The 15,136-nt window shown below is 48.0% G+C and overlaps 5 protein-coding genes across 5 annotated transcripts; 2 read left to right on the top strand and 3 right to left on the bottom strand.

Moving 5' to 3' along the window:
* Positions 1–769: 769 nt before the first annotated feature.
* Positions 770–2,082, bottom strand: BDW74DRAFT_171554 (uncharacterized protein; the record flags this gene model as incomplete). The annotated part of the gene is made up of 2 exons (XM_073727326.1): positions 770–1,001; positions 1,043–2,082. 2 exons carry the CDS (start codon positions 2,080–2,082, stop codon positions 770–772), a joined length of 1,272 nt encoding a protein of 423 aa, XP_073578104.1.
* Positions 2,083–5,635: 3,553 nt separating this feature from the next.
* BDW74DRAFT_163558 (uncharacterized protein) lies at positions 5,636–6,998 on the top strand. Its single transcript, XM_073726121.1, has 3 exons — positions 5,636–6,094; positions 6,180–6,845; positions 6,900–6,998. Exons 1-3 carry the CDS (start codon positions 5,797–5,799, stop codon positions 6,968–6,970), a joined length of 1,035 nt encoding a protein of 344 aa, XP_073578103.1. The 5' UTR covers positions 5,636–5,796; the 3' UTR covers positions 6,971–6,998.
* Positions 6,999–7,686: 688 nt separating this feature from the next.
* Positions 7,687–8,370, bottom strand: BDW74DRAFT_163555 (uncharacterized protein). The gene has a single exon (XM_073726120.1). It carries the CDS (start codon positions 8,178–8,180, stop codon positions 7,731–7,733), a length of 450 nt encoding a protein of 149 aa, XP_073578102.1. The 5' UTR covers positions 8,181–8,370; the 3' UTR covers positions 7,687–7,730.
* A 510-nt stretch (positions 8,371–8,880) lies between these two features.
* On the bottom strand, positions 8,881–10,873 carry BDW74DRAFT_183772 (uncharacterized protein; the record flags this gene model as incomplete). The annotated part of the gene is made up of 6 exons (XM_073730603.1): positions 8,881–9,149; positions 9,321–9,430; positions 9,492–9,643; positions 9,699–10,519; positions 10,563–10,671; positions 10,718–10,873. The coding sequence occupies 6 exons, from the start codon at positions 10,871–10,873 to the stop codon at positions 8,881–8,883; spliced, it is 1,617 nt and encodes a 538-aa protein (XP_073578101.1).
* Positions 10,874–11,201: 328 nt separating this feature from the next.
* On the top strand, positions 11,202–13,232 carry BDW74DRAFT_183771 (uncharacterized protein; the record flags this gene model as incomplete). Its single annotated transcript, XM_073730602.1, has 6 exons — positions 11,202–11,417; positions 11,474–11,566; positions 11,611–11,808; positions 11,867–12,221; positions 12,276–12,648; positions 13,160–13,232. The coding sequence occupies 6 exons, from the start codon at positions 11,202–11,204 to the stop codon at positions 13,230–13,232; spliced, it is 1,308 nt and encodes a 435-aa protein (XP_073578100.1).
* Positions 13,233–15,136: the final 1,904 nt, after the last annotated feature.

The following is a 15,136-nucleotide window of genomic DNA, read 5'->3' as shown; positions in this document are numbered from 1 at the left end:
ATCAGATACAGATCACAGAGGATGGAGTATTAATGGTTATCAGGAACTTCAACAAGGAATTGGTGGCCCTCCTCCTAGACCGACGAGGAGATCAGATCCAGATCACAGGGGATGTGGTTCAGGCTGCAGCAGGGAATGAGGAAAGTGGGAAAGATATCATAGCCCTCCTGCTGGACCGCCGAGGAGATCCTAGATCTTAGATCCACGCCACGGAGGATAAAGCACCAACGCTTGTCCAAATATTCTGAAAGAGTAATCACACCCATCCGGGTGGAGTGGCAGGTAACACACTAATATTCCCACAGCTGTTCATAGCACAAGCCACTGGAAACGTTAATTAAAGCTCCTTCATCACATTTAGCGTCTCTTTCTCGCTTCCGTACTAAACAACACACCCCTCCTTCTATAAACTCACACCCCGGACCGCAGGTAGTATGGCTGGACACCCCTAGGAGGATAACAGCAAAACTCCCCCATAAAGAGCTAAACTGTACAGTATAGGCTTTATCTCGTATACTGGCTTTTGCATTTTTCTTGGAATATCTTACTTACGACCCTTGCTGTACACATGTAGTGAACTCTTGTAATGAAATTGCATTCCTTTACTGTAACGTTCGTATGAAACAAAACGTACAGCAACCCTCGATTAATCAACCAAGCTGCTTGTTGTGTGTAGGAATGGTGTTTGATCAAGCATTGGTAAGGCTCACAGCGGGGGTAACGAACAATCTAGAAAATGATATAGTATCATTGTTTCTAAAAAGAATGGCTAACCTGCTTTTTGGTTAAGAGTTGTGCTCCAAAATACCTGTATCGCGCCTTGGCTTCTCCCTGGATACTCCTTCGAGAATAGCCTCACGACCTCTGACCAAGTTCGACCCTCATCCTTTCTCAGCTTCACCAGAAGGTCTGCCTCTTCCGCGGACCAAGGCATCCCCTTCCTTGACCTTCTCTGAACCCCCCTGCAAACAACCGGATTTTGTTCCATTTCAGGGCAGGTACTCAAGCGACGTGTTGCCCTTCTTCACATGCCATTTGTGACGTGCCAGGCATGCAGCGTGATAAAGCACCTTCGAATAGCCAGGAGAGGAATTGCAAACGGTCGTCCAGTGGTAGAGATGTTAATTGAGATTGAAGGGCAGTAGAGGGATCTTCCCTGAGAGGCAGTGGAGAGCGGGCTCGAAGTCGCTTGGGATCTGGGCTGTCAGATTGTTGTATCTTCCGTTTTCTGCTTCTAGGCTTGACAACGCGGTTGTTCCCATGGACACCCTTAAGGAAACATGGTTTGGGATTCGCGCTGTGCGGGAAGGGATGCACTTGCTGATCGCTGTTGGTGGGAAGATGGTCACGATCACTTGCCTGAGTATCACCAACCTCACCACCAACCTTCTCGTCGGGGGCTCGAGAATGGTTAATTGGGTTGTAGAGTATGGTCGGAGGGTCAGGATACGGGCAGGCTTTCTCTGTGGTGATAAGACTGTCGGCTTGGGGGGCATGTTGCTGGAGGTCGATATCCTCCCAACCCCCGAGGTCGGCGAGGATCACTGGATCAATGGGAATGTTGTCGTCCTGTGCATCGGGCAGCCTGAGGAACTCCTTTATACTGTTATTCGAGCTTGATATACTCGGAGAGGAAAGACCACGCGCTGTATAATCTCCCCGAAAGGCGCGCGGCTCGGCCGGGATTTCAGTGTCGTCTTGAGGATTGCAGCGATGACTTGGATCTGCTGCTGGAACATAAGGCACCGAATTGCTTGATGCTGTGTCATACTCGGATATCTCTGGAAATGAACTCTCCTCGGATTCCAATCTCGATATCTCCCATACTTGCGTTTGGGGGCTTGATGGTGTACATGGCTGGCTGCTGGCACTAACGTTCATGCAGACTTCGGCTGGCGGCCGCGCCGGGAGGTGATGCTTGGGAAGTGGCAAAGTGCTTGGAGGTAGAACATGAGTGGGTTTGGGATGAGGGAAATTTTGAGTTCTTGGGGAGCATATGCTGGGGATTCTGTGCTGTGAAAATGGTTTCGCGGAAGGGGGAGCCCATGGCTTGAAACTGTTTATGTGAAATGTGGGAAGCATATTGCAGGAATCGGGATTTTTGGTGTATATTGTGACAGACATGCGATCTAAAGGAGGGAAGAGAAAGGACAGAGGACACCAGAACTGGGGGGAAGAGTAGGTTGTGGAAGAATTTAAGCGAGATACAAGCAGGCTTCGCGGGGCTGGTTGCCCTCTTATACTTGCCTCTTGATCCATCACATGCCACCACCATTCCACTATTCTTATCGGCAGAAGCAACAAGGCGAACTTCTCTTGTCTGTAAGATTTGAATCTGATCTGCTGACGTGGCCATATCTGTCTGCGTGTGCGTGGTCTAGAAACCCAGATTCAGTACCCTGCGCCAATCACATATCTGCGCCGCAAAACCAAGCCTCGCATGTCAAACACACGGAGATGAAACGGATGCGGTAATTTTGCCATTGGCCAGCAAAACAAGGCGAGGAGACGTGAATGCATCCCAGTGGGGTTCAGAAGGCGGCTGCGGAGGGGAGAGATGCAACCCTGCTCACCCAAGCAGCACTGGCATGCCAAATGAGACGGGTCTGGTAGCTGGGTAATCAAGAAATAGGATCTTGGAAGCTGAGCGAAAGCAGTGAGCTAGTTCCTCAGACCGAATATAACAAGACAGCGAGTCAATGGAGAAACTCAAGAAGTTGCCGAGGGATAGACTGAATGGGACGGCATGACTAGCAGCATCAGCTGGAGACTCCAAAGTTGCCCAACCGGCCGGCAGACATCGCGCGAAAGGCTCCATATTACAATAGTCAGAACTAGGCAGAATCACAAACAGAGCGGATAGGGTTACAAGCCAGTACAATGATGGACACGAACTTTCCATGTCTTAACCGTACAGATGACCTGTCGGCGACGCCGTAGCTGAAGGGGGCGAAGCGAGAGGGTGGAGACAGAGCAGCACTGGAAGAAGATCATCGTTGGGTAACGCGGCATCTTGGAAAAAGGGGGCAGTGCGCCGGGCGCAGCTGGACAAGAGAAAGGAGGGGCGAAAGGGAAGAGAAAGTGCGTGGTCGTTTGAAGGGGTGAGGCCGGGCTTATATAGATGCAGCGGACGCGTTGAGGCGGCAGGGGCAGCCAGGTAAAAGCGGCGAGGTCAGCGCTATCCCCGATGCCGTTGACGCTATACCGCAAGGGGTAATGACAAGCCCGGCAGCGGCAGGCGGTGGCAGGCGGCAGGCGGACGGTGCAATGAGGGCCGTTTCCGGCGCCCCGCTAACCGTCACAACTAATACTAAATTAAATTTTAATTAAAATAAAGCTTTTTATAAATATCTTAATACCTTTAAAAACTACCTTGTACAGCCACTTCTCTAAATAATTATAAACATGGCTAACTTAATCCTTAAAGGCGCCTATACTAATTTAAATACCTTATTATTAATAATTAAAAAAAGTAACTCCCTTAATAGCTAAATTAATATTTATAATATAAAAAATAATGTTTTTAAGTAATTAAGATTAAGTGCAAGAAGGCACAGGATAAAAAGACTATTATAAAATAATTTAAGGCGCTAAGGAAGGTTATTTTATTAAATAGTATAATAAAAAAATATCTAGAATTTTAATAAGACAGGCTTTTAAATTAATATAGGCAAAGATTAGTAGGTTATTATACCTAATCTTTCTAGGGATAAGCCTTATATAGGCCTTTCTTTAAAGCAAGAATTTATTATTATAATAAAGACAGTATTTTTAGATAATTAAACCGCTCCTGCGCTTATTATTATCCGCGGCATAAGTATTCTTTAAGGCTGGTTTAATTATACTAACATACTAAAGGGTTTTTATATTATAACCTTTAAGCATGGCTATATAACTAATAAGATAGCTTATTAATAAATTTAGAACTTCTAGCGTGATATTAAAAAGACTAGGAAGGGGGATTATACTCTTTTTATTTATAATAGCTTTAAATCTTATTACAAAAAGGAATTTATTAAATTTTTTAAAAATTATAATATTATTATATTTTTCTTACCTTTATATACCAGTTATTTTTTATAGCCTTTTAATATAAGAATTTTTTATATAATAAAGCACTGGCATTTTAAAGTAATACTAAATATAATATACTTAGGTTATACCTGCTTTAATTAAATTAAATTTTTTATACCCTCTCCTTTATTTGCACTAAAACTCTTAAGAAACAGATAATCAGGAATGGCTTTAAAAATACAGGAAGAGTCTTATTTAAACTGGGTATTATTTTTAATAATATACCAGAGCTAGCGTGGCTAGTAATTCCCTTTACCCTGTCACACCCACAGGTGCCAAGTGATGATAAGATAAGGGATTTAGATAAGATAAAGACGTCGCGCACTCGTCACCCTACCATATAGTGGTGACATCACCACTAAATCGAAGGTGTATCTATGTCAGGGAACGCGGCCAGCGCGGACTGCTGTCAGCCAATAGATCTGCCTTACTGATACAATGTGACGGGCTGTCACGTTAGGGACCGGAGCCATTAATTATCCGCATTAATTATAGTAGTATAGTAGTATTAATATAATAATTTCTTAACTGTTATATTAGTTAAAGCAATATAATACGAAGGATTTAACTAGATATATTTATTAAAGTGAAATACTATAATTAATTTATTAAATATTATATATTTAAAGAATTATTTTTATAATATTAAATAGTTTTAGTTACTATTTATTATTTTTAAAAACTAAGCTACCCTACCTTTTAGCTTCTACTCTTGCGCACAAAATATCCTTAAATCCCACCAGTTTAAGACAGATTGGTAGGCTTTATCTGACAGTATTAAAGGAGAAGCTAGTTTATTTACATAATCTTAACTTTAGTATGTTTTACAAGGGCCTTAAAAAGGTGGTTAATAAAGCAACATAACTTACTATATACACTGTCAGCCTCAGGCGGCGAAGGAGGCTTAATGACGTAAGGAGAACGGAACACGGTGACATCATGACCAATTCCCCCATGTATCTAAGGCCAACCCTCAGCGTAGCTTAGTTAGCCAAGAGTTAGTCTTTATAATATGCAACCTAGAGATTAACCACTGTTCTACCCCCTTTTTCTTAGTGTTCTGATTTGTACCTGGCTCTATATCCTAGGCCGTTACATACACGGAGACTCTGAAGGAAGAGGTAAGGCGTTATACTAAGCCGGCTAGGGGTTAAGCAGAGCAAGCAAGGGCCTTTAAAAAGTGTATATGCCATGGTGGTATAGTATCTAGTTAAACTATTAATGTGATAAAGCGCAACAAGGTTAAGATTAATAAAAGTAATAAAAAGAGAAAGTAAAAGGCTAAATATAAGAAGATCCTCCCTGAACTTTTAACAGCTTGCCAGGAACAAGGAATTATTTTAAAGAAGGTTATAAAGGTTTAATTAATAATAAAGGAATAATGCTTTTATTTACATGTATTTTTATTATAATATTTTTAATATTTATTAAGTTATTGCGTTCTGAATAGCTTCAAGGATAAAAGTAAGCCGGGTGGCCGCTCTGGCCGGGTGGCTGTCGGGATCGCGTATACAACGCGATCCCCGAGGCTTCCGCAGGGGTCGGTTAGGCAACCAATTCCCCGCACTGGCTGATAGGAAGGAGCCGATCGGAGTCGGACCGTCGCATAGATAACATTGAATCATTCTTTATCTTGCGACGGTCTGTTTATCTCCTATTAATACTCCAAAATCCTTCTTGCTGCTACTGTCACCAATCGGACCGAAGCAAGAATCTGTGACCATGGCTGCCCATGAATCGCTCAACCCCCTCCACCCCTCCGTGCTCCCATTGCTCGATCCCGTCTTTGTTGACTTGTACAACACTCACGTCGCCAACATCCCAAACAAACCCATCAATCTTTCTATTCTACGATCGAGATACTCCGTTCTCTATTCCTACGGCACTGCGCCAGCACCAGAGCCAGCTCGCATCTACGATTCCACCGTGACCGGCCACAACGGCGAACAGATTCCTTGCCGCGTCTACGAGCCTGGTTTCCCAGGGCCATGGCCTGTCCACATTGATTTCCACGGCGGCGGTCCGTATCTCCCTCTCCTTCATCGAAGTCCATTCAATCAAAGTCCATTCAAAAGAAAGCTACTAATGTTAAACTGGAACAACAGGCTGGGGTCTCGGCGACCTCGACACGGAAGCGCACATCTGCAAACACCTCTGCGTCAAAGCCAACGTCGCCGTAATCGACATCGCCTACCGTCTCGTCCCCGAACTGCCCTTTCCCATCGGAATCCAAGACTCGTTCGCCGCGGTGACGGATATCTACAATACCGGCAAGGAGAAGTTCAACATCGACCCGACGTGGATCTCCCTCGGCGGTGTTTCGGCGGGCGGGAATATCGCGCTTGTCTGCTGCCATCTCGCTCGAGATACTGGAATCCCGATAAAACTCGCTGCCGTCGGCACGCCTGTCATCGACGATATCTCGCGGTACGAGAGTGCAGCAGACTCGCCCTTCCCGTCGATGCAGGAGATGGAGCACGCGCCGACACTGAACTGGGCGAGGCTCAAGTGGTTCGATACCCTGAAGTGGCAGTCACTGTCAGAAAACCCAGAAGTAAAGTCAAAGCAGATAAAGGAGATAGGGTGGTGGAGAAATCTCCTCTCCGCACCTGACTACTCTCGGCTGCCGAAGACGATCATCTACACAGCTGGGTGTGATCCGCTGAGAGACGAGGGCGAGGCGTATGCGAGGAAGATGATCGAGGCTGGGAACGAGGTCATCCAGAAGCGATTCCAGGGAGTGCCGCATCCGTTTATGCATATGGATAAAGGTATGTTGCTTTGCCTTCAGCTGCCCACGGCGACCTTGCTAACTTTCTTGATAGATCTCTGGCAAGCGCAAGAGTTTATCGATTTAACTGCGGGCCATATAAAGACTGCTTTACATAGCTCTTAGATGCCGAAATAAAGAATTATTCCTACTCCTCCCATCTCTCTAATCCGGACAGCAGCAGCAGCAGCAGCAGCAGCAGCAGCAGTTAACGCTATTTAGGGCCTCGGTGGTAAGTACTAAGGCTTGTTTACATCCCTTTCCCAGACCTAAAACTGTAGTAATCAAGTTTCTACACTCCCGTTGCCTAGATGGATACCTCACTGTAAATCAAAAGTCGTATATCACCGTCCCATCAACGTGGCCGTTGTGTGTATTCCTCACAAAAAAGAAGGTTAGGGGTTAAGGCTGCTCCATCCAGTGGGCCCCAGTGACCGATTGGTCATTCCAGCAAAAAAATATCATAAGGGCGCGATCGAGCGCGCACTTTTGATATATAAATAATAGCCATCGCCAATGCTTGTAAAGATGGTCAGGATTACGATACAACATTCCACAACAGTTTCAACCTGCCTGGCGCCCCTGAGCATGCTCTTGGGAAATAAAAGTACTCGAAACCTACCTAGATGACGTTGGTATTGACAGGACTGGATTGGGAATCCAAAGGGTTCATTCGCAGAGCAAAGAGCATCCACAGACTCTTACTCTGGCCTCGGCGGCAGTAAGGCATCCTCGTGACGGGAATCGATCAAAATAAGTTAGTTTTTGAAGGCAGAATAGCAGCAGCCCCTCCATAGCCAGGCATCAACGTTCTCCTCAACATCATCGTCCTTGTCGCCACCCTCCTCGTTGCTGGAAGTGTGTAGGTAGTACCTCGAGTATGTACCTAGGTATCGTCCGAGTCGTCAAAATCTGAATCTGAATCGTCCGAGTCCTCCGAGTCCTCCACGTCATCCGGATCGACGACCCTGGGAGGTCCCAAGATATAGACCTCCTCCGGCTCTCTCCTCTTGTCCTCAACCTCGCCCCTATCCTCCATCATCTCCTCCTCATCCTCCCAAATAGGTATCCTATATCGCCCTTTTCGAAAGAACCTCTGCTGCGCCTTCCACAACCAACCATTAATTCCATTGTTCTGCCAGTGTTTGAAGCGAAAGTCCTCGTTCAACAAGGAGCAGGAATGGCAAAAGACAAAGATATCGCACGTCCTCACGTAACGCGACATTGCTCTTGCTCGCTCGCCCTGGTACTTCCGCTCGTTGCTCCTTAAGTCGATCCAATCCATCCATAGAACAAGCGGGTCTATACCAGCTGCCAATTCCTCGGACTGGACCATATCGTGTACATGGCCAAGCCTTAGCCCCGAGGGCTTGAGGAATAAAGCTTGCTGGAGGTTATCGTTATTTCCAATGAGGTCTTGCCAATGGCGGCAGACGCGTTGGGCAGACGTTAGGAGGGTGCGGGTGTCGGTTTTAAGCAGGATGGCCTCAACCACCTCAGGGATGGAGAAGATGCGGTGGGGGCTTGAGCCGGACATCGTGGTTAGTAGCTTGTGGTTAGTAGTCAAGGTAGTGATCAAGCGATCTCTGTTGTTATCTGGTAGATGAAATAGAATGGAGCGGGTGAGTCATAAAATATAGCAGAAACGTCATCACACGGAGTGACTGTCCGAGGATGGACGCGTAGGTTTCGATTGATAAAGTTTGCCGGTATGCAGCTCCGTACGGGCCAGAGGGTGTATCAATCGCTATGGTTATACTCAGCTATCACTTTCTTTTGGTGCTAATTCTTGCCAATCTTAAGGCATGGTCCTGAAAGCCCGCAAGCAGGAGGCAAAGGCCAAGACGACCGTTTTCGGAGTCCTTACTGACTCCCACGATTTTCATTTCTATCATATGGATAATAATGACCAGGTAAGTTGCTACTTACTATAGTATTCTTTGAAATGGACATTTGCTAATAGTAGTTACTAGTACCAAGTCTGTACTTTTCGTTGGGGCAGCGGTAGAGACGACCGGAAGAACATTCTTCGGCTGTTATGCCGGTTTATGATGGATGCCGCGGGCGTATCCCCCCATACAACGGACAATATTGGAGGAGATGCAAATATGGTGGGCGTGTAGGGCTTCGCGTGTTGCGGTGGCATTGCACTGAGATCGGACCGTGCCGATGACATGATGGGCGCGCGAGAGGAGAAGGGCGATGCAGTGGGCGGCGAGGAAGTCGTTTGCGCCGGTTACGAGGACCTTGAGTGTCACGTTTTGTCTTGCTAGTATATCGCTTCGATGGAAGAATGGCAGGCGAGCTGTTTATCAGTCAATTTGATGTAGTGTCTTGGTAGGGCTGTCGCACAGATACGCAGATCAACGTCAGCCTTAGTAGACATATCTGAAGTCTACATTCCCTGTGTCTATCCCACTCCCAACCTCTCGCTCGCTTGCCAGTCTAGCCTCCATTTTACTTTGCGCTGGCGTACCAAGCTGATTAGCTCGCTTGTTGCGGTAGCCATAGATGGCACGGAGGGCTGTAGAGACAACGATAGCCGCGGAATTGACGGCCACCAGGGTAGTCTTGGCCGGTGTGTATCTGTTAATCCGTTAGATCTACTCGGACAATTCGATGGCATTGATTGAACTTGTCTACTTACCCGGGAGCGTCTTTAGCCTGAAAAGTCTGGGGCCCGATGATATTGGCTATACTGAACGCCGCGGAAATAAGGGTGGTACCGGCAACTTTCATCGTATAGCCCTTATAGTTTGCGCCTGTCCATGCGAAGATCAAAGCAAGCGGTGCAACAGTCTGCCGTATCACATTAGTCCATGTCCGATCGAGAGAGATTGGGTATAAGACATACCGCGTTGACCATATAGATACCCGCCAAACACCCCACCTGATTTGTGGTTGGCAGGAAACTCATGAGGCACGAGCCGAGCAGTGTCGGAACGAGCAGAATGTTGATCGAAAGCCAACGGGAGTATCCTTTCGCAATCCCGTAGGTAGACGCCATTGTGCAAACAATGCTTACAATGCCCGAGGGCATGTTCAGCAGCGCACTCTCTTTCGAGCTGTAGCCGAACCCCTGGATAAGAATTGACGAGAAGGTGGTGATAACTCCACTCGGGATGGTAATCAGGATAGTCAAGAGGATCAACAACCACGACTGCAAGTCGCCAAATACTTCGACGACGGCGGTCCAACGGAAGACCTTTTTGCCAACGCCCGCCGAGTCAAGCTGCAGGCGCTCTGCGATGCGAGCCTTATCCGCGGGAGAAAGGAATGAAGCCTTTTCAGGAGTTTCGGGAAGGACGAAGAGGACAAGCAAGGCGACAAGCAGGTTGACTATCCCAATCACAACAAACATGATCCGCCACCCTGCCCATCCACCGACTGGAGCATGCTGGGCTCCGAAGGAGATTAAGCCGCCGATAATCTGCCCGACACCGAGACCGCAGTACCAGAGGCCAAAGCGCGGAGTCGACTCTGCGCGGGTGTACCACATGCTCGTATATAGGGTCAGGGAGGGCGCTATCACTGCTTCCATCATTCCGAGCAGTGTTCTTATCGCTAATATGCCGGCATAGTTGTGTGCGGCGGCAGAGCAGCACAGGAGAACACCCCAGATGAGCACATTGAATCCGAGGACTTTGCTTATCGGATATTTTTGTAACAAAATACCTGTTCATTAGCTTTCTTTTCGATACATTAGACGGTCGCTTACCTTGAGGGATCTCAGCAACCGCGTAGGCGATATAGAATGCTGTGGCGAGCCAGGAGAAGTCATTCCCTGACATGCCCAAGTCCTTTTGCAAGCCCATAATATTTGCATACTAATTTTGTTAGTATAATCGCAGGCTCGATAGTGCGATAACTAACATTCAATGACACCTTATCCAGAAACTGGAGGAAATAGGTCAAGAACATGATCGGCAAGATTCGCCAGTCGATCCGTCGCAGCAGAGCCTGGTCAGACAGATCCATCTCGCCCACGGCATACTCCGCCGAGGCCTTCTTTGCGTGTTTTGCGTCCATATTGGAGTAGATCATGCAATCGCCCATCAAAGTGAAGACTTGACTTGGAGCATATAAGCCGGTGGCTATCGAGGCCCAGGTGGCTGCTTATCTCCGTCGCATAGATAATCCCCCCCGCACTATCAGCAAGGATGAATTGTCCAGTCGGCGCAGGCCATCCAGTCGATCTTCGTATCCGATAAGTGCCGCACAGGAAGAGCCAATCGTATTGGGCCCGTCGGGAGGCTTAATCGCCATATTATTCCTCATGACCTCTAAGCGGAGCTTCGGCATATTTATACGCTCACAAGGCACAACTGCGTCCTTGCATATCCCTGCCGTCAAAAGAATGCCTTCCCGCACGGATACACCCTTGAACGTAGCGGTCATTGGCGCTGGCCTGGGTGGTCTCGCAGCTGCGGTTGCACTGCGTCGTCAGCAGCATCACGTTACAGTCTATGAGCGCCATGACTTTGCTGGGGAGGTCGGTGCGTCGTTGAGTGCGGCTCCAAATGGGTCAAAGTTCCTGGAACGATGGGGGGTCGACATTGCCGCTGCCAAACCGGTATCTCATAAGCATTTTGAACTGAGAAAGGTTAGAGATAGCTGATTGTGTTTTAGGTGATTTTGAAAAAGCTCATCATGCATGAGTGGAAAGATGGTCATGTTCTGAATGAGTTCGGACTTGGTGACTATAAAGCAAAATTTGGGACCGTAAGTTGTGCTCGGTCCATTTTGATGCAGACTGACGGATTTAGGACTATAACAATTTTCATCGTATCGACATTCATAGCCAGCTCTTGAAGTCCGCTTTTGAAGAATCAGGCGAAGGACCGAAATGTGTTCTCGAAATCAACCATAAGGCAACTGAGATTGACGCAGAAGCGGGTGTCATTCATTTTGAAAACGGCCAAAGAGCGACTGCCGATCTGATCGTCGCTGCAGATGGCATCAGGGTCCGTTGCACTATTGGTGTTCCAAGGCGCTCATAGACGGCTAATGCTATTCTGACAGTCCCTGACTAAAGAGCGCATCGGCATAACGCCGCAGTTCGAGATGTCCACCTCCTGCTGCTACCGCTGTATTATTGGTGCCAACAAGCTGCGCGCCCTGGGATTGGAAGACTACATCAACAATCAGGCAATCGAGTACTGGGGAGGCTTTGGCATAAACAAAATTGTCATGTCACCGTGCAGTAATGGCGACGTTGTGAGCTGCTACTGTTTCTATCCGTCAGAGTACAACAATCTGCGAGACGATGGATGGAGTATTTCAGCCTCGCCGCAGCAGCTTCTTGCGACATTTCCAGATCTGGACCCGAGAATGCGGACACTCATGGATAACGCGGAGGACGTCAAGATGTGGCGATGTAAGTACATCCAATCTGTTAAGACTGAGGGTGTATAGAAAGCTAAGAATGCAGTATACCGCCATCAACCATATCCCTACTGGGCTAAAGGCAAGGTATGCCTTCTTGGCGACGCAGCGCATCCCATGATGCCAGATCAGTCGCAGGGCTCATGTATGGCGTTTGAGGATGCCGGGGCCTTGGGTTTGGTCTTCCATCGAGATTTTCGACAGAAGTACGGCCTGGAACGCGGGCTCGCGTTGTACGAGAAGCTGCGTAAACCCAGGGCGACGCGGGTACAAGACGCGAGTTTCCGCGCGAGAGAGGATTTGAATGAGCGGATCGGATGGTCCTCTGCTATGGATAGACCGGGAAAGTTGACGATTGAGGAGGTGTGCGGGTATGACATGGATAAGCATCTGGCGGAGCTATTGGCAAATTCCGACTAGTGCGTTGAGGTACTCAGACCTAGACGAAAACAAAACCGGGAAATTGTGTATATCGAATGAATGCCCAGTTCCGTTCGTGGCCCTGTGCCCAGACGGTCTCCAGTAACTGTCGTGCCTGTCCCACATGCCCGAACCCCAACGTATTCTCCATAACCATCAGTCGCTCCTTGACTGCCATTTGTCTCTCAATCTCTGTACTGCCTGCGCCGGCAATGACAAGGGGAAACAGCAGACTTCCCTCGATAGGGCTACCGTACGGAATAGGCAAAATCGCCTCCATAATTTTGCTCATGGCCAACTTCACATTTGGATGGTCGAGATCATAACCTTCAACGATTTGATGCAGACGTAAGTGAATGGCCCACGCGAAGGCTGTTGTAGCATGGTACATTACATCATTCAGAGACTGCAGGTACGGGGCTTTTGCTTCATATTTTCTGCGCCACGAGTCGAGCTGTTTTTGCACACGCGTAGCCGCGGTGCGGAAGCCGATTTCTGACAGTTCATCAGTCCGGCTCTTCCGATGAGAAGCGAGAAGGTTTACAGCCCCGACGAGACTGAGGAGCGCGGGGTCTACTCCTGAGATCGCTATAGAAGATGGCGAATTAGGGAAAGGAATAGATTGATGACTCAAAGAGGTTAATGAATCGTCGCGAATGGCGAGATCTGAAAGGCTTAGAGAGCCTCGAAATGGTGGTCGGCACCGTGAGATTGTGGACATGGAATCAAGGTAGTAAAATAGTTGAAGACAAAATATCCCCTCTGCTGTACCTTCGAGGACCAGTACGCCGATTGATTGAATGAGGACACTGGCCGCTTTCAGATGCCACTTCCATGCTCTAGATGTCCCGTCGAATAAGTCCGCAAAGCAGAGCAGGAGAATGGTGATGCACGTTTCTAGCGGTCTCGATAGGTTCGTTTGGCTTAAGAGCAGATTGACTTGAGTTAATGCTGCGATGCTACTTAGCGCGGTTCTCCACTGGTGTTAGTGGCTAGGCTAGGCGTTTACCTTGTCCTTGACGCGTCAGAGCTCGATCCCAAATTGCGGGATAAACGCGCTTCCAATGACTACCACTGAGTCCCAGAATAACGCTAGTCACCATGTCCGACGCGGTAGCTAAGGGAAGGAGAGTTGTGAGGAACGGGTTCTCGTCTGACTTCGCAGAGCGTGATAAAGAGCGCGACACGATGTGCAAGTAGTGGTTAAACATCGATATATCCTCGTCGGTGCGCAGATGCGGGTTGAGCGGTGCTTGTACGGAGAATGCTCCAGGACTGGGGATGGGAGTATCCAGAGTTGGCCATGTAAGATGTATTGAAAGGGAAGCTTCTTCCTCGGGAAAGGCGCTGAGTGAAGGGACAGTATGTGGATCCGCGGAAGGCGACGGGGTTAAGGCAACATCGTTGACACGAGAAGATGGAGAGCCTTCGGAGGCAAGAGAAGGAGATGAGGACTTCCAGACACACGGAATATCTAGGCGACGACAATCCCCGCATTGAGGGCGCAGCTCGTCACACTTCTTCTTCCTTTCACCACATTAGGATAGAACGAGTAATTTGTAAAATCGGAGGAACTAACCGAGACTTGCAGGAAATGCATCCTCCCCGCGATCGAGTTGCCCGCGGTCGTCGAGAGACTTGAGGTCTTTTGCCTGGCACCTGAGGCTCACAGAGGTGGCCCAATCCTGGTAACGATGAGAGATGTCTAGCCTCAAAAAATAACGAGGCTTACGGGTGCATCGGGAACACGGGGAGGAGCCATCGCATCTTTGTTTCTGAAGCAGTCAGCTTTGATTGCAGCGCAGTCTGATTCTAGGCCAAGTAGACTGACAGTATGGGCGCAACGAGCACAAACGTGACTGGATAACATGGTCGCAGTTGGTTGTTGACTGGGGAAACTGGAGAAGGTTGGAACAAGATGAACACTAGAAAAGTGGAGAGGGGCGATCTTATCTGGACGAAGGGTCGGAGATAAGAAAGAAACTTCGATGGTCGTGAAGCTAGAGACTTGGGAGTTGGAGAAAACTTGCTCTAGCACTCTGCGGCATCCGGCAAAGCTTCCTCTGCGTAACTAGCCACCCTCCACTAATACAACTACAGCGATGGTTATTGCAACAGGTAAGTCCTTCTCTCATACGAGTAGCCCGATCTATGCGCTGTAAATAAGCATATGTGCGATTTTCATTGGCAGAAACGAGACAATGCCTTTCCCCAATATATCCAAGTACAAAAAGTGGGTCCGTAATTGGATTGAGGGTGTCGCTGCTACAGAGTTGAATATATATTTCGCCTGCGCTTGTCTCGTCTAACATTGAATCTGAGCAAAACCCACAGGCTAACTTTACAGCATCATCAAGACTGCATGACGATGTACTGCAAACTCATGATTTCTACGTATCTGCTACCGCCATATATCATTTGCGCAGACGCAAGTGCAGGGAGTCGAACGGATGTCGTTGGGGCATTGAACTGCCGACACGGGGAAGC

The sequence above is a fragment of the Aspergillus multicolor genome (assembly GCF_047715735.1).
Source record: "Aspergillus multicolor strain CBS 133.54 unplaced genomic scaffold BDW74scaffold_50, whole genome shotgun sequence".
Classification (NCBI taxonomy): Eukaryota; Fungi; Ascomycota; class Eurotiomycetes; order Eurotiales; family Aspergillaceae; genus Aspergillus; species Aspergillus multicolor.
The sequence above is the reverse complement of the archived record's forward strand: the minus strand, read 5'-3'. Positions and strand labels throughout refer to the sequence as shown.